This window comes from Anabas testudineus, chromosome 17 (assembly GCF_900324465.2).
Source record: "Anabas testudineus chromosome 17, fAnaTes1.2, whole genome shotgun sequence".
Lineage (NCBI taxonomy): Eukaryota > Metazoa > Chordata > Actinopteri > Anabantiformes > Anabantidae > Anabas > Anabas testudineus.
This window is the reverse complement of record NC_046626.1, coordinates 16,985,838-17,010,075: the sequence shown is the minus strand read 5'-3', so window position 1 is coordinate 17,010,075 and position 24,238 is coordinate 16,985,838. Positions and strand designations below refer to the sequence as shown.

Below are 24,238 nucleotides of genomic sequence, written 5' to 3'. Positions count from 1 at the left end.
TGGAGGAATGATGACACGGGTACCATAACTGGGAGTTGTAGAAATGCAACACAGCTTATGAACAGCTATTTGTCACGTTACTGGGAGTGTATGACAAATACAATACTGATGTCCAGTAAGAACCTTGAAATTAAAACAAAAAATAAAATAAAATGTATTTTTGGAGGGTTTTGACCTTGATAGATTAGAAGACCCGATATATTTCCAAAGCCTGAGTGCTTAATTTAACTGCTCAAGTCCAATCCTGTATTAAAATCTAATTTGCATATCAATTCTTAATCACCAAAGGTTCAAGATTTTACTGTAATGATAGTGATTTAAGTTGAAGAAGGTTGAAATGATGTTTCCAATCAACATTAATGGGAAAATTTACATTGCTGCTAATGTCAAGTCTGAATAGGTGATAATATTTAAATGTAAATATTGCTGAGGCTACATGTTATGTGCCATATGCTGCGCAGCTTATTTCTCATGACTGAAAAACACTGCGGGAAGATGAATATAAAAGTAGACTGGAAAGGTCAAAGCTGCTCTCGTTGGCTGATAATAAAACTCTGTTTGAGCAGCTTATAGTTATCCAGAGTCACAAGCCTGGCCAATAAATCAGGCAGAAGAATAGAAATGGCACACAAAAATGCATGAGCGCTGACGAGGTGCTTTGTACACACATGCAATAATATTTCCATATCGGTTCTTCATGCGGTTCTCATCCTTCTTGGCAGAATCCCATGGAGCCGACTGTCCTTCAAAAAAGCTCTGAAAAGAGAGAAAACAGAACAGAAATAGGGAAGTTGAAGCATTATGTCATGTTATCAAATGATAACCCAGCTAAACAACACGCTCCTTCTCTTTTAGATACATAAATAAAAAGCTATGTTACACAGACGAGAGGTACTGTATATTCACATCATTGTTAGGCCTACAACACAGAGAGGATGGTGGATCCTGGGGAGCCGTGCCATTAGGGCAGAGGCGGCGGGTATCACGTCCAGACCTCTCCCTGTGCGCCGCTCTGCCAGGCGGAGCCACCGCAGCGGCTGTCTGTCTGTCTGTCTGCCTCATCCGAAGGACTCAATCAGCTCGTTATGGGAAAAAATAAAGCCAGCTCATCGTCTGCGGATCAAAACCGCTCCTCTCAGATTACCTTCATGAAATATTTATCATCTCTCGCTGGGGAGATTTCCATTCTGATGGCACACCAGGCACAATTAAGCCAAATTATGAAAAAACATTCCCACTGCCAGTCTACCGCTGTTTGGGTGGGGCTGGCTCCAAGCAGACTAGCCTGGACCAAAACATGTCATTGTTCTGGCTTTTTGATCACTAATGCACATTTGCACAGTCAGCTAATACATTAGAATGCAGAGCGTCTGCAAACAGATATCTGAGGGCATTTATAGGAGCTTAAAGAGGCTGGACGGTCTGAGAGAGCTGGACGTACGGTCTTCAATCATCACTGCTCTAGGACTTGATGGTTTGATTCATCTCAGCGCTGTGGCAGGCACCGGGCCATTTGTCTAGCAAATAAAGACCTTTCAGACACCACACAAGGACATATTTCTGTATTAAGGCCTAAGGATTAGTGATTTCACTGAGAAACTGCTTCAATATGCTAAGAGGATGTCCCATTCTTCCCTGTGAGGATGGAAGCATGTCTCAGAGGCAGTATGTATTGAGTAAATGCACAGGCCAGTGTCATTTTCTCTGTCACTCTGAGGGATGCTGGTCTAATATAAAGCATCCTAAAACAAATCCTCAAGTCCAGAGGTGTAACCTGGCAACTTTATAATAGTTTTCTTATACTGAGTTACTCTGTTGGTCTCAGGTGCGAACATCTCATTTCTTAAGCTGCTTAAATCTTGAATTAAGAAAAAAAAACAAATTTAGGTGATGAAGTAGTTAGTGTCCCATGAGATGGTATCTCTACACCCACATAGGGAATGATTGGCTGCCTGTAATTCATCAGACACTGACTGAAAAACAACGGATGGCTTCACGTAAAAAAACTGTTTAGTAGCAAAGGTGTGTGATGTGTTTTACTTCAGTGCATCTGCTGGTAGTTCTTCCACCATCCTCAAATAATTCCCATTGGCCCAGATCCAGTGTTTTTTAATTACAGGCTACCTGCTGTACTCCAATCCCAGCACAGTTAGTCTGCTGTGCTGTTTCTTTGTTCGTAACCACTTAGTGTAAGTGTAAGGCACAGTACTTTCTCTACATACAATACAATCACTATGGGAAAACCTACATGAAACAGCAACAGAGTACTTGACACACACACCACGGCAAAGTAAAAACAAAAAAACAAAATACAAAAGGATGGTAACACGACGAAGCAGAATTATTAAATGAATCGCTTCTGAATTAATGAATCATTTACTGTGTGAGAAAAGGAGACTCATTCAATTCGACTAGTATTCATTTGTGTTTGGAGCTGGATGCTGATTTCCCCTCACATAGCTGAAAACAAGCGACATACAATGACAACATAACGTTCATAAAGCGCTCGACACTTGCTTTCTGCTTTCTGTTCGCTCACTCAAACTGTGCCAACGTGCAGAAGGACGTGGACATGCAAATATTTTGGTATCACACATGGCTTTATAAAGCTTTTTCAAAGTATACAATGTGAGTTTGCAAAGTGTGAAGCGCTGTGTAGCATTATTTTCAAGGTGTTTTCCAATTAGTTATCAATTTAATTAATTTGTAAATGAACTCGATTGGTGATAATGACTAATACAATTGTTCACCCGGATCTTATTTGTAATTACTTGCTTGAGTTATAGTCTCTGAGATAGCACTTTATTATTTTTTGGTTGTGTGCAGTATGCTTTTGAAAAGCTTTATTAAGCAACAGAATTAAGCATTTATGGATCTCATAGTTCAGATCATGTAAAAACATTTCGTCATGGAAAGGAAAATGTCACCGTTTCACACATTTCATCAACTGTTTTGGTATTAGTGCATAGCTTCTGTTGGTAAATGCCCTTTTCAGACTAGATCATATAAGTGAGCTGTTAGAAACCCACAGGGCTTTAACAAATAGCCAACAAGCACCATCGATCTGTCAGGTTTGTGATATCATCTACAAGTCTAAGAAACTCACAAATAACCAAAAGTATTGGCTTACCTCGTTTATCTGATCCAAAGTTAACGTACAGAATAACAAGAAGCATGGGTCAGAGAGAGATATAGTACAGTGTAAGTCAACAGGTTTAGAGGTGCACAAGGCTCCATTCTCATCATCGAAAATAAACGGTTAAAAAGGGCATTAACCTTAAGACAGATTGATAGAGAGGAGACATCACAACATACAAATGAATCGCTCTAGCCAAGTTAGAATGAGCTCCGTTACACACTTTAACCATCCAATCGGCTGTTTTCATAGATGGCGTGCACCTGTGCATTGCCAGCTGTGTGAACCCAAAACAACTTTTTTCCATAATGGATTAGGCCCAGTGGGCAGCCCAAAGCACTCCAGCCCCTCCATGATCTGATGCCGCAGGTAGGAATGGGAGGCTGCATTATTTAATTCTGCAGTCATGAGGGGGAACTGGGGAGTTAATTACTGATAAATCTGGCCCACACATAGTAGATCTAAGCAGGGAGGGAGATGAAGAGCGGTAAAGTAAAGCAAGGAAGGGATGTGGGAGGTGTGGATAAGTAAGTTACAGAAAAAGAGATGAAGCAAAAGAGAAACTGGAGGAAATAAGGGCCAGTGTGAAGTCTGATTACAACACCGAAGTGATGCAGATTAGTTAGTCAAAAGGAAAGATTTAAAAAGTATAGCTTGAAGCCAGTCTGTTACAACCTGGCATCGGGGTGAGATCAGGCCGACTGGTGTGGCGTTGAGGGACAGCAAGGAGGCTGGAGCGCTGCCAAGGCCTGCCAGCCTCCCACACTAATGAGAGGAAATGAGAGTGATTCTCTTCTGGGGCACAATCTTTTGTTTTGGTGTCAGCGAGAGGAATGGTGTCAGATTGCGGATGCTGCTGTGTGACAACAGTCTTATGAGCAGCAGGTTGCCATCGCCGGAGCCTAATCGGACCCGATTCATACGAAGGAAGGGATGTGAGCGAAGACACAGCTAGCTGTTCCTCATGTTTTTTTTTTTTTATTGCATTTCACACTGGTCTATATAGCATGAGTCTCTGAGGGGGGTGGGACAGCAGCATTTGACACAAACACACACACACAAACATGCAAAAATGCACAATTGCTGCTAACAACAAGGAACAGATGAACAACAAAACGAATCACACCGTAAACACACTGAGACAGGGTCCATTAACAATTTATCATAAAAGTGCATCTGGGGAGTAACAAAACAGTTCTGCTGTGTGGTGCGAAACAGAAAGAGAGACAGATACAGAGAAAGAGGCGTGGGGCTTTACACCATGACACAGATGAAGCCACGTGTTCAGACTCATTTCCACTCAGGAATCTCAGTGGAGATGTGACCAGTCTATCACCAGGCTTTATTTGTGTTTTCAACCTTTATAGTGGGGGCGGCAGCTGGGTTATGCGCTACCTCATACTCCTCCTTGAAGCCGTAGCCCTCGGCACACTTCATCTGGGTGATGTGCTGAAGGAGGTCTGCGACGCGGATCGCTGGGTGCAGCTGACCCGTTTGATATGGCACATCGACGGGCTCCCGCTTCCTCAAGGAGTGAGTGTGGGACTGCACTAGGCTGCTGGTGTCGCTGCCCATGTTCTGGCTCTCATCTGCGGGACACAGACACAGGGAGAGGCCAGGGTAGGTGAGGACGGAGGGGTAGGAGCTAACCTCACATCATTTATCAGAAGACTGTAATAAGATACACACGGGTGACATAATGCTTTAAGCAGTAAATGACCCAGAATTGAGTGAGTTTACTTACATTAGAGTGAAGAAGACTAGGTGTTGTCACTCTTTAAACCAGTTCACATCTCACTTACGACTGTTCCCATTAACAGATGGCACATTATCTCATTTACTGGTAAGCATTATGTCACCACCCTCCAGATTGACAAACATCTCTCAACTAGTAATCTGTTTGTTATGGATGGTCACAACAACACAACATCATTGAGTAATAGGATGAGTCATGTGGTGGGAAGGTTCAGGTCCATCTGTTTGAGTGTGTGGCTGGAAAATATTTAACATCACAGGCCTACTGTACTGTATGGCAGCATATCGCCAAAAAATACAAGGCTCTTTAAGTAAAGCACTTAAACTATGAGCATTTTAATATGGCTACGGTCAGAATACAATGCACCAGTGGCCCTCGACTGCGAGAAACAGTAAAGAGCGATCATTAAATTCCACATGAAGATGCTGTAAAACAACAAGTTCACTTCCTTAATGGCAGTACAGTATGCCGGTTTGGGCTGCTGCTCGTTTTGAGAGTCATAGCCCAATCCAGCTCTTTCATACTGTAATGCAGTGGCAGACATGAGGCACAGATGCTGTGGGGAGCCAGCAGACGATGGAGGGTGTCCAGAAACATGGAGGAGGAGGATGTGAGGAGTGTGCGGTGGGCCACAGTGAGCATGTTGCAGCAGGCACCGTCAGAAGCATCACACAGACACAGCGTGGATTCAACCCCCGCCACCCGCTCTTCCCCCGAACAATGAAAAAAATCAAACCTAAAGAGAAAGAAAAAGCCAACCCAGGAGGGAAGAGGAGATGGGAGGAGAATGCATGGGGTGATGCTGCCATGGGGCACTGTACGTTCTTTGACCATGCTAGGCTAATGGTGGCTTGGTGGCACGGTACGGAGGGTGGTGAGATGCTACATGTTCACTGGTCATGCAATAAATGTCGTAATGTCCATGTCAGAAGCAGCCTCTCACTGTCAGCTTGCTTTCTGAGTAAACACCACCTCCTTCCCCCAACCCAGGGCCCACTTGGGAAAACTTACCATTAATGGGCACTTTTTAGATAGCAGATACATAAGAGGTTACGTATGTAAAGAGAAAGAGAGGAGAAGAGAGAGGAGAGAGGGGATAAGCAACAATACAGCATGAGAACCTGTTACAGTAGAGTGTTTTAGACCTACACTATAGGGCAAGATCACATGCCTCCTCAGTCCAAACTGCCTAAGTAGATAGAAAGCCTAGTCGGGGGGAGGGAGAGGGATGCTGAGTGGATGATGGGGCAATTTCAACAGTGCAAGACAAAAGTAAAAGAACAAAACAAGGAAGTCATGGATTTTAAGGGAGAAAATAATGGTGAAATACTGATCATTGGGAACAAGCTGGAATTGTCTCAGATCTGTGACTTGCATATTCTAATGAAGCCAATTATTATTTTTTGAGTATTCTGACATTTTGAATTTCTTTCCGTAATTGCAGTAATTATATTTGCATGTGCTAGTGGTGACACCTGTGTTTATAGCATTTCTCTTACGGAGCGTGTGCGATGAAATCTAAAACATTACCAGTCCCCTGTGATCTAATCAGTTTTGATCATTAACATCAACTGATGAAACAATGCTGTGACTGGAAGTGTCACAGGTGAAAGCATGTAAACTTTTCTGGCTACAGCAATTTCATGTTAATTGTTTCATGCTTCATTAAATGTGGAACTAACAGAAGCAGCTGTCACAACAGCGATGGTGCAAGACGCTGCTTTAAGTTGCACTGATGTGGAAAAAGAAATACACCCTAGTTGTAGGTTTCTGTACTTAAAAATGCATTTATGATGCTCGTAAAGCTGGAGCAGACTTGCTTATTGCATCTTTCTTCTTAGCCTTGAGTACTAAATTATTACAGGTCTAGTGCCCCACTTAGCAGCTACATTATGTGCTCCGCTGATGGAAAAGCATCTGCATGTATAAGATGCAGCACTTTGGGCGACTCTGGATACATGTATTCAACAAAGGCCAGTAATAATTAACAGAAGAACAAAATGCCCTTTTATAATTCTATTTTATCACTGAACGCGATGAGTAAACACCGGCAAGACCAAAACAAAAACAAGTAGGTCACTAGCAGTTAGCCAAGGGCAGGGGGAGCAACATTAAAAAGAATAATAGAAAAGGTTGTTGTTTTGGAGGGAGGGAGGGGAGTAAATGCGTAGTGAGGAGAGAGGGGGAGGGAGGGGGAGGGCAGCACGCCTAATGTCGATTTTAAGTGTTCAGACCGAACGCATCCCGGTTTAGATATTTTTGCTGAGGGGGGCTAAGAGATTGCTTTTTCTTTTGTCTCCCTCTCACACAGTTTGATTCGTGTTTGTGTCTCAGCATGCTGTAGCCTTAGCGCTGGGGTGGTCTGCCCCCCGCCTCCCGTTTGCCCCCCTTTAGACACTCCCCCACATCCAGTCCACATGTCTGTCCATGCATATGAGAGGTCAAACACGTATGTGACATCACACGCACGACACGCAATGCGGATGGGATGGAGTGAAGCCAGCCTCAGCCCAGGAGAGCCCCCTCGTTTGACGGGGAGGGAGAGGAAGAGGGGGGGAAAGGAGTAGGAGGGGGGGTGGGAGACGAGGAGGAAAGGGGGGAGAAGCAGCAGGCAGGTATGAAGGTGAGGAAGCCATCTTTAGTTTAAAAAAACATAAAAGAGCCAACTAAACCAAAAATGAGACAGGAAATCTGTGCTTTTGTGTCCTCACAGTTAAGTCTTCAAAGAGCCATCTCATGAATGCAACGTACTGTAATCTTCTTTAACACTGAAGTAAGAATAAATAATCGTCAGCAAGAGGAAAAGAAAATGTGTCTCACCTAAGATTGCAGTTGGCACAAAGGGATCTGCTCATATCCCCATAACAAGTGCAGAGGTTGGAGGAGGAAAGAGAGGTGCAGTAAATAAAAGAACTCAATAAAAAACAACAGTAATAAAAAGAATCATTTGTTTTTGTTTTCTTATCAAACATCACAACGAGAAACTTATCGTATTTTATGAAAAAGCTAATTATACAGTAAGTTAAGTTGATTATAAATCTAACTGGCCTTCCATCTAATCAATGAGCTGTGCTGTGATTACATAAGACAGACAATTATGGATATTATTTGGAGAAATTGAAGTCATAATTGAACAGCTAAATTACATATTGCAGAGTGATATAAAACACTTTCTTTTCTAACTGGGGATGTAGCAGAGTGTGTAAACGCATCTAAAGTCAATTTATCTACTTTCTCATTTATGAGATTGTTTTCTAATTTTTAAAACACATTTCAAAACTATTAGGTAAATTCATCGCACATATTACAGCATTAGTTTGTAATTTACAATACATAAAAAAGAGATTTCACATAGAACATTAAACTAATATTGCTAAAATATTATCTCTTATTGATTTATCCTTACACCTTTGCAGGTTTCATTATGAGTGAATTTCACATCTCCAGCTCGTATAGTAATCACTTCTTTGTTGATGTACGGAGTTAGTGTGAGAAGACACAGTGTGTGTTTACCTGGGTAATAGGAGTTGGTGGGGATGGAAGTAGTGAGCGTGTTCGCTTTAGGCAACGTGAAGGAAGAGGGTGAGGATCCAGCTACATATGGGGAAGAAGAACACAACATACGGCATTAACGGCGTTGTATTGCTCATCGGTAGAGGAGGTACTCAGAACTTTACTCAGCCGCTTTATCACAAACTTTCTTTCTGGCGGCGGCAGAATATTGCAGAACATAAACAAATTATACTGAAACAGCACCAACTGTGCAGGGCTAGGTAGCGTCAGAGTCGACGTGTGTTTTTTGATTAAAAGTCTATGCATGACTGTGGATTACTGAAATATTAATAATTCAATTTTTAAAACATTCTTTGAAAACTTTTTATGCAGACATAAATGAGATTCCAACTCCTTTCATTTCCCTACACTGTCTTAAGTTAGGTTCTTTTAAAATATCATCATTAGGCAGACTGAGTGAGAGCAAGCGGAAAGGGCCCACATGTGAAAAAAAACAAAACAAGTGCTCTTCCTGAAGTTACAGCGTGTTTAGTTGTTTAAGCTTTGGGATAAAACTTCTTAAATGCTTCTCTGTGGCATGCTTAAACAAAGTGTAGCAGCAGAAATGTGGAGCGAAGTCACCAAGCAGATTCACATATGCTAAATTGACTGTGGTGTTTATTGAAGTAGACCATGCAGGGCTACAGCAGCCAACCTGTTTACTTCTGTGCAGTGCACTGATTAATACTTTCCACTTGTAAGTACAACTATGTGCTTTTCTTTATCTAAAAGTGAGGCAAATTCTCATGCTGTATAAGACACCACAATCTCTATCACGTATCCTTCACTGGCAATAAGACACTACAGCTTTGCCAAATGTGTAAATGTCTATTTAGTGATTTGGCAACCTGACCTGTCACCTGGTCTGACAACAGAAGGCAACACTCCTCATGCAACACAGCTAACTGCAGTGCTAACACAGTTTAAGTTATGAGAGAGCAGTATGTTCATGACTGTAATCTGTCAGCCGCGATGCTCTGAGCCATAATGACAGTCCTGACAGTCACATAAGGTCACGGAGCGCTTAGAGTACAGTATTGAAGGCATTACATTGATAGGCAAAGCAGGAAGGAATGTATTTAAATCATCCGTGCTGGCAGACAGAGGGCCAGATTTGAACATCCACACTAACAGACAGTTAATCAAGGTCAGAACATCTTTGGGGCTCATCCCCTGCAGGGGTGTGGAGACAGAAGCTGCTGTGGAGTTTTAATCTGATGGTTTTGACTGGGATTATACTAGGTCAAGCCCTGGGTGCAGACTGAGCTGAGCTGTCCATCAATAAAGCCTTAAGTTTAACCTGGGACACACAAAATTAATAGATTATCACACAAGGCCACATTTAGTACGTGTTGTGGGTGTCTTCCATGAATTGCAAACAGAACGAGGCCGAGTGTGGGACCTCGTGACAGACTTCATGTTTACTGATAAGCTTTGGGGTCAGGTTTGGGATTAGAAGATGCCTTGATTATTGATCACAATACCAGACTCCCTTCAGGCTATTAACAAACATTTTCACCATTAGCACAGCTGAACAACTCAAGTGCAGGTCTCAGCAACAGAAGTAAATTATTAATACTGCTGTTTTAAGTTTACTTTTAGCTAATTAAAACAAAATAATTAGAGAAAACTGAAGAAGTTTAAAAAAGGGAATGTGTGAAAAGGGGAGAACAAACACTCGGGAGCTTGCAAAGATGGATGAATCTCCAGTTGAAGTAAAAATTCAACAATCTTTCTCAAAATCATATCAAAGTCTTTGCAGTTAAATTAAAGTAAATTCTGTTTAACCATTTTGAAGAAGCTGGTTCCCTGTTGACTACCACTAGCGCTCAAGTTCATCCAACGTTTTTTATTCCTGAATATGTTCCCAAATCTGCGGTTTACTCGGAGCAGACTCACATGTGCAGGTTGTCCCAGTGTGATATTCCCAGCTGAGCCACCTTTGATTTCTTCCTCACCTGACCAAACCAAATAAATTGCTTCTGGCCTGCTCGGTGTGTGTGACCTGCGGAGAGGCAGGTAGGCTGATGCAGGGGCGTCTTACCTCGGCCGTTGAGAGTGAGGGTGCACTCGCTGCGGCCGTTGAGTGTGAGCGCACATTCGCTGCGAGTGTTCAGCGTGTGGTTGTGCGTGTCCATGAAGGAAAGAGCCTCGTCACAGTTGGTGCCCTGCTCTGTGTAGCTCTTATCCATGGAGTTGACCATCACTGTCATCTCCTGGCGGGTGCTGTTCAGCGTCTCCTTGCGCTTCTTTGCCAGTTTCCTTCACGGGCAGGGAAAAAACAAACAAACAAACAATCAGATAAAAACCAAGACTGTGTTTGACTTGATCTGGTGTGATACTAGTGGAGGTGACTCATCAGTGTAATGAGATGGCTGAGCTAATGTGCTCTGGGTTGCGGTCAAATTAGGTTTCATTAGGCTCCAGATGCTTTTTCAAGCAGTGAAATATAAATCCACAAGCATGGAAGGTGTGACACCCTGGCCCAAATACATCAGTGGCCCTGATGATTTAAAATTAGTCTTTCGGGGGGGAAGAATTAGAGTTGTGAACAGTGAACTGAAACAGTCAACCTGCTTTTATTGACCTACTTTGAGTTTATGTGCTGGAGCCTACAAGCAATCTGTTCCTGATCAAACACTGTTAGACACTGCTCTATGTATGGAATTAATACAGAGACACACACACATGAACAAATCCACACACAGACACCACAAGGTGACAGATTCTTATAATAAAAGAAGAAGAAGAAGGAAAAAAAAAAAAAACAGCTGCAAAGCTCCCATCTCACCTGGTTTCACTTCATTGACTCATGATAAAATACAGCATGGAGATTTTGTCTATTCCCTGCTCACAACATAAAGCTACGGTGAAATGCGTTGCTGCTGTTGTGCAACATGCTTTGCAATAAACTATAATATTTTCCTACAGAGAAACCAATTTTTTGTGTTGTTTAGTGCCTTCTGTGTTTGTTTTTATGATGTTCCCTCGACTTTAAGCCCAGCGCCACCACAAGATTGACATTTGTAGTTCCGGATGATACATCTCATCAACATTTAGTTGGCACATTCATGTTCTCCTCAGGATGTAATCACATTTCATTTCAAATGTTTTTCTATAGGTCATGTGTGATTCTACCAATTTGATAGATATAAAAACTGTGATGATGTTTTTTTTTTTACTTCTGCAACAACTGAAAAGTCTGGAAGATGTCAAAACTTTTTAAGTATGCGAGTGCAAACCAGTTTCCTTCTCCTCTAACTCTGCTCAAGTGTCCTAAGTAAGAATGGATCCCTGAAGGGGAATCCGACCCTGACCTCTGGAAGGAGGAAGTCACTCACATAAGAGAGTTTCCCAATGGTGATAAATAATGCATCACATTATCACTCTGAGAAGTGGACCCTCCTATATTTCCACAGAAGTTGCACTAAGGAACAATGAGTGGTAGTCGTATCTGTTGTATCTGCTGCTCTGCTGCTGCTTTGTAGCTGGAGGGGAGCGAGCGGTGTAAAAATTAACTATGGCAGCCCTCACACTGATCCTCGCACTTTGTTACTCTCTGTGTGACCCCTCTGCATATTTGAATCGCAGCCTCTCTCATGGACAACTGCTGTCTAATGATGTACTCCTGCTGCTTTGTTTTCGCAAATCTCTTCTGTTTACTCAATTTTGTCGCTGTCTTGTGCCATATGGCAACAGGCCCCCGCTGCCTTCAAACAGTCATTTGCTCTGAAGGCCCCGACATGAGGCTAATAGTGTATGCGTTCTTCAGAAGGCAAAGTGACAAAGTAGTGACATTTTCATCTGCTGGACCCACTTTTTGCCTTTAATCTGCAATTAGAGCTGGGAACAAAATGGCAATCTTGTCTCTTTTTTTCCATTATAGCTTCATATTGTAATAGAGAGGAGTGAGGAGGGGAGGGGGAACTGTATGTACCCCAGGCAATATTAAGATTGATTCAACACTGTGTTCACTCGTGGAGAAAACCATTGAGAACCATTACGATCCAGGCTTTAATACTGTATCACTGCTCTTATTTCCGTGTCTGTTGAGACTTGGACTTCCACTTTCCTGGCCTGTGTAACAGTTGAAGCAAGAGCGCTGGATATAACCGAGGCTGCACAGACACCGAGGCTGCACAGACACCGAGGCTGCACAGACACCGTTGCCAAAACGAGGAAAGCACCAGCAATACTGGGATGTTTGCTAGGCACCGTGGGTGTTAGATGAAGATTAATTGGCATGCTATTCTCTCCTCATTTGTAAGAATTTAATGATAGATGACTATATTACAGGGTCTGAGATGCTGAAAGAGATGGTATAAGGAAGTGTACAGCTGAGTGTTTGTGCGTGTTGACGATTGTGACCATTTATCAACACCCCCGATAGTTAGTGTAAAGCTGAACATGGAAAAAAACCCAATAAAAAAATGTGTAGGACCAGCTGCACGCACGCATGCACAACAAGAAAAATCACAAATTTCCCTGAACTGTACTGAGCGTGTGTATTAAAGGGATAAGACAGACAGATGGCAGAGGTGTTTGTAGAAGTAAAGACTGAGCAAACACCCCAGGTAACTATATTAGGCAACTCTCATTAGAGAGATTGTCTGCAGTTCAGTACATGACAGGCCTGGCACATCTAGGATCTAAGAGAGCAGAGCTCCTAACTCCACGAGTTCAGCTACAACAAAAAGCAAGCTGCTAAGATTGTATGTCTGCATGTTTGCCAGGATGTCTATTCTGTGGGAGGTGACGCTGCCGCAGCTTCTAAGACAAGAGCTTCAAAACCTCAAGCTCAGCATGGTGGGCCTCATTTCAGCACGGGAGCAGCCTAAACCTTGTGACACTAGGACAAAGACAGCTTCATTAGACAATCCGCACACACATCTGCAGTTCGTGTGTGTGTGTGATGACTGACATCCAGCTGGGAGGGGCAACAGAAGCGTCTTTGATTTACCCAGTTGGGGTATTTCACTAGTTGTTTGCACTGTGTCTCATTTCAAACAAGCCTCCATCTTTAACCCGTTCTTCTGTTAGGCTGTCTGTCCATCCATCACCTTTTCATTTACTCACTTTAGCAGCAGAGAAACTAGTATTTCTCTATTCACACTATGTATTCAGTGATACACAATACTGTTTATGTGCTAAATCGATTGCTTGACTCAGCTGCAAACCAGTGCGTACATTGAACAAAGCAAAGGAGTGTCCTTCATAACTATTTTTATTTTTTGATCCTCAATTGTAAAAATAAAAATAAAACACACAAGCATATGAGGAGCCTCCCTTGTGTATGAGTTAATGCTAAAAACATTATCAGCTCTATTATAATGGAACTATCTGTATATAAGCACATTACATGTAATTTAGTAAATAGCTGATAAAAGTAATTGTTTATAGTGCCAAACTGTGACAGACAGATGTTTCATAAATTACATCTATTTAAACTTTATCATTCCACGCATGACATCCCTCCGCCCTGCTCCTCTATCTGCTCTTCCTCTTTCCCCTTCCTCATCAACATGCAGAGCTCGTATGTGCGAAAATCTGCAAGGCTTGTACCAATTAATGTGATTCTTGCTGCATGTTCTGCTTGTAAGGTTTAATGAAGGTGTTTGCCCTGAGCACACTGTGTTATATGTGGCACGTTCAGTAGGCCTCGCAATCTGACAGTGACTGAAGTGTTTATTAAAAGCAAGTTTTTGGAAGAATGAGTTTCTCTTATTCATAAAACACTGTAGTATGAGCACCTTAGATACAGGTTTGTTTACTATTAGGACCACTCAATAAAAAGTGCAGGTCATAGAGATTTATATTATAAGTCACCTCCTGTCAGATGGAAATGGATCATGTCACAGCTGAATAGTGTTTACAAGCTTATACAATAAAACACTGTGCAGAAACTTTAAGCATAACACCAATATTTAAAGACTGAATTTATCAATAATAATGTCTTTCTCATTTTTTCAGTCCTGTAAAATAGCATTCATGAGGCCACCGAGGGATACTAAACTCTCCGTCCTTATGAAAAATAGTGAGGAACCATTACATTTAGTTTTGAAAGTCTTGTATCCAGCAGTTTATTAACACTTTTTTGATCACTAATATACTATTTATACATTGACAGCTTATGTAAATCTAATGTTCACTCTGCTTTTTGCTCTTTTTTTCCACCAACTCTTGAGCAAAATAACTGGGTCATTGCAATTAACTGCAAGTGTTGACCAGCTAGTTGCTAAATGTTTGGGTTGTTAAACTTTTATGATACAAGAACTGCTGCTTTTACAACTGAACACAGTGGAAAGTGAACCAGAACAGAACAAAACTAACCTAAACATGCTAGAAGAACACTGTAGAGTTGAGGCCATCACTAAAAAACATTTTTATACATACATAATACATGTAAATTTAACCAATTTAGAAATAATAACTAGTGCTTTATGCTGAATAGGTCAATATTGTTTTGATGATATGAAAAGCAGAATGGATATATTATTCGTTTTTTTTTTTTTGTTTGTCTCTGTTTGCAGGTTTTACACTGAGTAATTACTGTGGTTTAATCTTGATGCACATACTTTTGTGAGTTATATGGAAGAACTCTACAGTCAGATCACATGCAGACACCTGATCTGAAGACATCTTGAGGAGCAATACACAATCTTGACGTATCAGCTAGAAAATGACAGCGTACGTGTGTTCCTTCTTAACATGCTTGCAGCTTGATGGATGAATCCAACTCTCACAGGAATAAAAACTCAATCACAACCCTTGCTCTATGCCAATTGATCTTTCTCTTGTCCCCAGCAGCAGCAGGCACAGCGGTCAGTGTGGCCACCTGATTAAAGAACGGTCGTATATTTGATCACACATGTAACTGCATTCACAATGAGCACTCTGACTGATGTTGCGTTGCGTGTTAGCATCCAGAGTCACCTCTGGCAATATAGCTAAAGTGCATATTTTGGCATCTGCAGGATGTTTGCCTGCTTTTAAAAGACTTTGATGAATGCATGAGAGCATTAATGGAGTTCATCAATCATAGAGGTGTTGTAATCTCATAGCTGGCAACAAGGCTGTCATCAGAAGTGCAGATGAATACCTCAGAGACTGCTCTAGAGAAGAGCTTCTTAAGAATGCAGTCTATAATTAATATAACAATCTGAACTTTGTTTATATGCAATAGATTAGTTTCTGCTATTATCTGAGCTTGAAGACATAGAAAGTAGTAACAGAAGAAAGGAAGAACATTAAACACCAATGACAGAGAGAACCTCTGTGAAACGCAACATATTCATTTTCACCTAAACGTGCAAACGTGCCACAATTAGCTACTACTCTACCACCACTTTACTGCTTCTACTCTTCCTTCACTTGCAGAAGGTGATATACAGAAAGTGTGAGTTCAATTAAACGTCCTTATTTCAACATAATCCTCCTGAATTCAAATTCTTCTGGTTTTACTTGATCAGGCAGATCTAGTGTTGAACATCCAGATGTACACTATTTATATGAAAGGTTCTTGTTGGGCTCTTTTTTTTTTTTTTTTATTAATATGCCCAGTGAAAAACTGTTGTACATTATTATTTATACCTCGTCTGAAGTGAAGCACATAAAATAACAACACATACAATAATCAGCAATAGTGAATTGGTAGTTCATAAAACCATCAAATCATTACTGATTTTATTTTTTTAAATACTATATTACACCTTCTAGCCATTCGTAAGTATATAACCAAAGCTATATTGCTGTTGTGAGGCTCTTATTGTTTCAATATGATAATGTGACTTTTTCTTTTTTATTTAGCTATTCAATGCTTACTGGCTGTTTTTTTTTTTAAATGTACAGTATTAGTTGCTTTCATGACACAATTTCCCATTGTGGCTCATTAGTCGTTGATCTTATCTAACAGCAAACTCTGTTGTTATCTTGTCAGCTTCAGAGAGGAGTCACAACATTTGAAGACCTAGCATTCCCTTTTTAAATCTTAACAGCAAACCTTTAATTTATCTTGACACATGACACGGTAGAAAAATGTTTTTGTGGACGTCACAAATACCCTTTATGCCCCTGAAGGGACTTCCTAAAAACCCATGTTATGGTTTTGCAGCTCAAACGCATCCTATCCATTGTTTGGAAAATATCCAACTTCAACCGCTATCGTTTCAACGAAAGAGCAGAACACATCCAAAATAGCTCTTAAATCCATAACTTCTAGTGGAAAATAATTTATGGACCTGTTTACAGTATAAGGGTGTTTCCTGCTGTCTATTTTGGAGGCAGCTGTTGGAACAAGTACTGTACGTCTACTTCAGCAGCCGTTTGTAGCTGCGGTTGTTTTAATGCCTGCATGCACACTGGTATTAAAACAATAAAGCAACACAAACATAATAATTAACATAACAAAAACACAAAAAACAATATTTTGATTGTTTCACTGACAACCTAATTTCTACCTGCTTAACGCAGCCGATGTGTGTGCACAGCTTGGATGACACCACTCCACTAAGTCATTGGGGCTTTCCATTCAAGACAGCTGTGATCTATTATGAGTGACACGCTGAGTATTCAGAGTAGTATTATCTCCAGGTATAGTCTGAGATGTTCTTTGATGTGAGGCAGCCTCCATTCTCTTCTCTGATCACAGTCAACTCAAGACAGATTAGTCGGCATCCATCACAAAGACTGTACAGAGGGAGCTTATGAGCTACAGCAGGGAAAGCAGAGCTGCAGAATAAGCTTCTTTACTATTCAGAGGTGTGATGTGGAATCATCTCTTATATTAAGAGCGAATAAAGCATCACTACAACTATTGTTTTATGGAGTTGGAGACATCTAAATAGAAAGGAGGTTATTCTGTGATCACATCAGCTCGCTCAGTAGTGATGCAAATGTCTTGTCAGCTAAAGACACAACTCCACCATCACCATAGAATCAAAAGGGATGGACGTGCAGTAACCCCGAAAAAAACATGCTCGGGGGAAAAAAAAAAACAAAAGCAAGAAAAAGCATGAGAGCAGAAATGGTCTGATTAGAAAATGGATAAGGGGCAGAAAAAGACGTGAAATTATCACATGCAGAAGAAGCCAGATTGGTAAGGTTGACATGTTAGCTCATGCTTCCGTTTTCTGTTTAATACCTCGAAATTAGGTCTGTCCCACACAATGTTACTGACTGCATTTTTGGCATTTGCACAGTGTATACTTAAGTGTACAAAATGTGAAATATTTGAACTAGCTCATTGAGGTTCAGGAGACAACTAAAGCATAGATGTGCTGTGATAGGCACTTCAAAAAAATCTAACTTTGAGTCAACAGAGATGAAATCATTGGAGGCGAATGAAAAATTCACACTCAGTAAAAATGCAGCAGCTACTGCATTGATTTTTTTTTCTTACACATGATGAGTTTGGCAGCCGTATAATCATTAAGGCAGTTTAGTTCATCACTGCATAAACAAACTCCTTAAAATTCTAGCAGAAATTATGTCTGCAATATCATCGCAGTGGCAGGTTTATTTCGTGGGGGTGTAGCTGCGTATGTCTGCTTTGTCAGAAGTGGTGCCAAAGTGACATACAGTATGATGTGGAGATGCATTGGAGTGGCGTCCTCCGTTCCCCCAGCAGAGATTACAGTTGGGCCTCTGTAATGGCTCTGGGCAGGATGAGGATGACATGGCTCTTTGCATGCATAGGAAACAGCGTGTGGGTGAAAAGCATGGCACTAACATTACACAAAGTGGTTACTTACAGGTAGTAAGTGTAGGAGTGATAGGTTCTTCTGCCGAGTGGGGTGGTGGTAGGATATAAGCAGTGGAGGGGGGGGGGGAGGGGATGGAATGAAAAGGAAAGAAAAAGTAAAAATATATTAATGTTTGAAAAAAGAGTAGAAATGAACAAAATCAGATATGGTGGCATACGTGGAGGTAAACTAGTGGTCGTGAGGGAGAAGGTGATCGCTTGGAGTCATGTCATGCTTTGAAAAGGGGGGGGGCCTCGGTACAGTACGATACAAAACACTAATGTAACCCGATACTGAGCTAGTCTACACCACGTGACGGCAAATCAGACGCATCCCATGCTGTCACTAAAACCACCTTTTTATGAACACATAATTTCAAACACCTATAAAAATTATCATATCTGACCTCCAAGGTTGCGACTTAATGAGTGATTTGAATGTCTAAACACAACTCGGATTCCCCGTTGGTAACAGTAAATTACACACAATTCAGCCAATGAAGTCATCTCCATCTCTGGTTTGATTAAGGCTAATTGAAAACAATTCCATTACTGTGTGCTGATTTTCCCACCGAACCCTCTGATCACTGTGCTACACAGACATGCTACTGTGGAAAATACAGAATCTAACTGTGCTGTCAAAAAATAAATGATAATAATAAATAAATATGGAGCGTAGTGATTCAATTAGTAGACAACTATGCCTAATGTTCAGCTATCTCTACTTCATCTCTACTTCATCGCCTCTGCTGACCTTTACACTTTATTTAAAAACAAACTTAATATTAAAAAAGAAAGTACAGGAAGCACAGCTACGATGTAAGGAGTTTGTCCCTGCAACTGACAATCAAACTATTAAACGAAACCAAATTATGTTCACCAACAAAATCTCTGCAGAAACTGACACCGTATCATTCCACGTGTTTCATGTGGACACAAGGGGGCTGATATTTGCTGAGCTTCAGCTCCACTGATGCTGGGATATGTACAGAGGACCCCTCTCCTGCATGGTGTCCGGGGCTAATGTAAACTTAGCTTTAGCTATTCAGCCATCTTTTCTCCTTTTGAGCCTCTCATCACAGTTTCTTTCTTATCTCTTCCCCGCCTCACTCCATACCACAGGCCTCAAAAAAAAAAAAAAACATTTTTCCTATTCCCATTCCAGTGTCACTGAAGCGCTGTGCATTTGTTTGAGGGTGCCGTGGAACGGATTAATTTTTAATGGCACACGGCTGTAAACAGCCTTAATGGGGCATATCAACATAATCAAATAAATTATTTACTATGACGCTGACAATACTACTGTTTGACGGAGAAATATACAAAATGATGAAACAGAAGCTACTCCCTCTTCCACAAATTTTAAGTATTTTAACAAGTAAGAAAGAAATAGCTTACCTTTTCTTCATGAGGAGCACTAAGCCTAAGAAGATGATGACGAAGAGGAGGATACCAGCGATGACCCCGGCGATCTTCACCGTGTGGTCAGTTTGTTTCTCAGGCTCTACGGCGTCGGGTTTGTGAGTGGCTGCTCCTGAAAAACATCACAATGCATTAAAGTTAAAACAAAAAATATATTAATATAATAATTAATAGAGCAGAACACTTTTCTTTTCACCTATTTGTAAGTGGACTCATCAATACACTTTAATTTGAAGGTCTGAATAATAGTTTTCCAAAATTAAGAGACTCCTATTGTCCTGAGAACTCCACCTTTAACTCTGTCCTTAGTGGACATCAGCGCATTGTGGATCAAGCTGCACTGGGAGAGATAAGTCAGCACCAGCTTTACCCTTGGTTAATCATGTTTGGGGCAAATGGTTGCTGGCGTGTAGAAAAATGTTGGATGCAGAGCGAGGAAGATAATACCCAAGAAGATAAAAAAGCCTGAAATAACCAAAACATTAAATATCAGCTTGGGAGGAGATAGCCAATAACGAGAGACACGTAGCGAGAGTGTGGGGAAAAAGCAGCTTGTTTTAACACCATCTGCTCCCCGGGAAGTGATAAGAAGCACTCTGAGGAAGGCAATGTTGCTGGAATCACAACTGTTCACCTGAACAACACCATTATTCCTTGTCACCAGGGGTAAATTTAGAATGATAAATTGTTATGTCAGACAAATCTGTTAAAGCGGGCTTCCTTCTCTCCTCAGCGTTGCCATTTTCTGTCCCTATCAAAAAGGTAAATATCCGTCCCAGGCTGGTTGTGACATATTGTTCTGCTTTTAGTGTGTTGTTATCAACAACCAGGCCTTTATTAGATATAAGGTTTTTAAGGCAGAGCGGAGGATTTCAAGACTGGTGACATATTAACAATCACGTCTAGATTGATGGAGCTGGTTTTGTCTCAATATACTGTAGGAGACTAATCTTACCGAAATGCCGTCAGTGACAAATCTCCATTTGAGCTGTGAGTGGTGTATATTCGCTTAGACAAGTCAATATTCTTTCATTTTAGCCTTAGAGAGCGTGAGATTCACACACCAGTAGAAACGGAGCACAATTTCAACAGTGTTGAAAAACCTCCAGATCCTCACAGTGAGCACTTCAGCATCTGCTTGTGTGTTTACAGTTCTCACAACTGCAGCAACCAAGACTAACCAACAATAAATTTCCCAGAAATAATGAGGAATGTTCATGAAAAGAGTTTAACTCCTGTCAGAAATCTCCAACACTGACACTTCAAATAAAAAGTGCACCTCGAGCAGGTCTTTCATGTTCGGCAATGGTGAGAAGATGAAGGTAGAAGACGATGCCGGTGAGTCTTTGATTTAATCACACCGATCCTATACAAGTAGCAAGGCCATAAACAAAACCACACACATGCAATATTCCTCCTGTTTGTCTTCCTGTTGAGGGAGTTATGAGTATGGCTGCCACGATAAACAAGAAATGAAAACAAAACAAACAAACAAAAAACAAGTGTTGTGGCAGAGAATGTAGAGAAAGCTACAAGTCTGACCTGTTAGTTGGTTGTCACCGGCCGCTGGGGCGATGCGGATGTAGGGAGTTGTGAGCTGAGTCACAAGTATGGCGGCTGAGTATAGTCAGTGGATCCAGGACGGCATGCAGTAAAGAGAGACACAGAGAGAGAGAGAGAGAGGCCACACTGAAGCTGATAACAGCCGTACCAACAGTTACCATCACCATGCACCATTAATGCAAAGAAAGACATCCATTACAGTGTTAGGAAGCTAAATTCGTTTTTGCAATTGTTTCACACAAGCTGCTCCTGATGTAGTGCAGTACAATGTACCCTGGCAGCTCTTTTACTTCAACCTATTGAGTCTTATTGAGTACAGTAGATGGATAGATAGATATCTCAAACTGCTGCATGCAAACTCCACAATATACAAGACTGTTGGGGCATGTGACAGGACCTCCCCCGGCCCAGAACAGAGTGTGCCTAAGGCTCCCACTGGCCTCATCAATTCTGCTCCCAGATCAATGGTGTTTAGACTTCATCACCCTTAATGTGTGGAAAAGGACATAGAGGCAGCATAGTTAAGTACCTACGGACCTCGATGGGCACACAGGTTGCCTCCCACTCATGAAATAACACATGTTCTTGATCAGTCTATCGACAAAATTTATGTGAAGGCCATATGACACAAAGGCTAACACACTAGTTTATTTCTAGTGTTACTTAATGAGGAGTGACACTAAGATGTGACCGTTTACATCAATTTAACATGTTAGTTTTGTTAGTTCTCAGTAATCCAATCCAAGTTATTCTAGGAAGCGTGTGTGGATCCTTATTCTTCCTACCTTTGGTGGCTACTCGAACGCAGTCGATTTTGGTCTCCTGTACAAACACATAAATTAGGGGAAGAAGAGGGGAGGAAGGAAGACGAGGAAGAGAATTAGAGATTATTATGACACACGCTTTTGGTAGCAACAACACCTATCGAAAGAACTCATGGCTACAACAAAACAGCTCGGCAAGTTCCGCGCTCTCCCCGATCATCTGTTGCGCTCAATGACTGTGACACAAAACGCAGTTAGGCGAGAGGGCCCACAGCACAGATTAGTGGTGCTGAGCTGCTGATTTGTCAGCCAACAGCGATCTGTCGGCAGCCTGCGGCTCAAGGTGGTCAGCCACTGTGGAGAAACCAGAGCCCTGTGACAAGCGACACCAACCCAGCATGCAGGGCTCCAAAATGACACGTCAGGGAGGCTTTCTGAATGTATAACAGAGTTTCAGCTCTGACAACAGCCTTCAACAGCAGAAAAAAAATAAAAAAACACACTGCTCTCGCTGCTGGCAGAGAAGTTTGTTGTCAACAATGGTCTGGTGAACAGGAAAAAGGACACAGACAGGAACAGCGGGGCAATGAGTAATACAACACAAAAGACACGAGTGCTGTGTCCCTGTGTTTGACCCAGCCAAGCTGTCCAATGAGCAATATGCACACGTGGGAGAGACGACATTCAGAGACCATGAGAGGCATAAAGAAAAGAGAAAAAACACGAACATTTACATGATCCTACGTGCATGCGCGTTCCCATTACTACATTACTATAGCTTTTAAGCTGTCAGATGGTCCTTTTGTTAAAAGCAGCACTACAAGAAGTCATATTAGATTTTTGTTTGAATAGAAGGATAAAAAATCTAGGTATGGATAGCACTCACCTTCTCTAAGTGCTAATTTTGTTTAAGAGGCCCAAACAAAGCAGTCCAACATCATTAGACATTAATTAAAGCCTACAATACTGACAGTGATGGCTTCATAAAAGAGAGTGCATTTGGCTACTGCAAATCAAAACACTGAATATAAAAATAATGTCAGAAATGTCTCCATCATGGAGACAGAGCTTTATGCTGTATCAACAAGAGACTCTTTCATTTTGTTTATTCAAGGAAGAACGCTATCGGCCAATTCATACCGCTCACTAATTCACCCTGGAAAGTTCCAAACCTCCAAATCTTTACTCTCAAGAGCAAGTTCGCTAATTGGATTCAGCCCTGCCTCACGTGTTATTTCGATTGCCTCCTTAAAGACGGGCTGGTGTTTCTCAAGGAGGTTGTTTGTGGCGATTCTCATTCAGGACCACACTCGGTCAGGCTCTTGAAGTCACCATTGAGCTGTCTGCTGCGGCTCCATGGAGGGAGAGCCCCGCCAAGTGCCACTTGATGACAGAGGCTGCGACCTGTACGATCGGTAACCCTGTTGTTGTTGCCTGCCTCCCACACTTAACTGCCGCTGGGACGACTGCTTCTCTTAAATGCTGTTGATCAAAGGCTTATCTGGCATTTGGCATAAAGCTTCATTGGAAAAGGCAGAACAGGACCACAGTAATGAAGGAAGAGAGCATGTCACCGGAGAGAGCGCTGCATTCCAAGTCTGACCCTGCTGCAGCCCATTAAGAGTGCAGACAGTGCTGCTGGTACACACCATCCGAGTACGGCCAGATCTATCAGAGGCCACACGCGCACGCAGGTCAATTGAGCTGCTATGTGCATGGTGCTGCTTATGTGAACAGTTACTGTGCAGAGTAACAGAGATTTGTACAGAAGAATAGAGACATCAACACTTCTCAAGCAACATTCAACTTTAAGTTGTTTGTATTTTTAGTGCTTGTACCTCATTAAATTAAGTACACAAATTAGTTGTTCTCTCGACTATGCTAATTTATTTATCCAATTGCTGAGCTGAGACAGTGTGCTGTAGACACTTATTAGTACAGAACTGAGCTACGCAGTCAAACAATGAAATGTCAACGTGCCACGCAACAAACACACAACATGTAAGCAAGTGGAGCTTGGACCTGTGTTATTTTGTGCCTCTTTGTTATGTAGTGGAAGAAATATTCAGACTCTTAACTGAAATGTACAAATATTACTATAAATACACAATAAATAAAAGTACAGCTGTGTTCTGAGCAAAATGCAGTAAAAGTTCTCATTAAGGAGAACAGCCAATTTCACAGTGTTATATTATTATATAAGCAGTATTCTTTTATTAGGTACACTTACAAAGTCAAATGCAATCCAATGCATTTGTCAATAAGTCTACTGATGCAGCTGATGAAATATTGAAGTAAAGGGCAAA

General features: G+C 41.5%; 1 protein-coding gene across 1 annotated transcript in view; it reads right to left on the bottom strand.

Moving 5' to 3' along the window:
- The window catches only part of LOC113171312 (protein tyrosine phosphatase receptor type M), a 125,926-nt gene that overhangs the window by 23,185 nt on the left and 78,503 nt on the right, over positions 1 to 24,238 (bottom strand). The window contains 9 exon segments of the mRNA XM_026373602.1: positions 669 to 756; positions 4,532 to 4,725; positions 7,713 to 7,739; positions 8,406 to 8,486; positions 10,489 to 10,706; positions 18,194 to 18,223; positions 19,582 to 19,717; positions 21,148 to 21,222; positions 21,954 to 21,990. Coding sequence (XP_026229387.1) covers positions 669 to 756; positions 4,532 to 4,725; positions 7,713 to 7,739; positions 8,406 to 8,486; positions 10,489 to 10,706; positions 18,194 to 18,223; positions 19,582 to 19,717; positions 21,148 to 21,222; positions 21,954 to 21,990 — 886 coding nt within the window.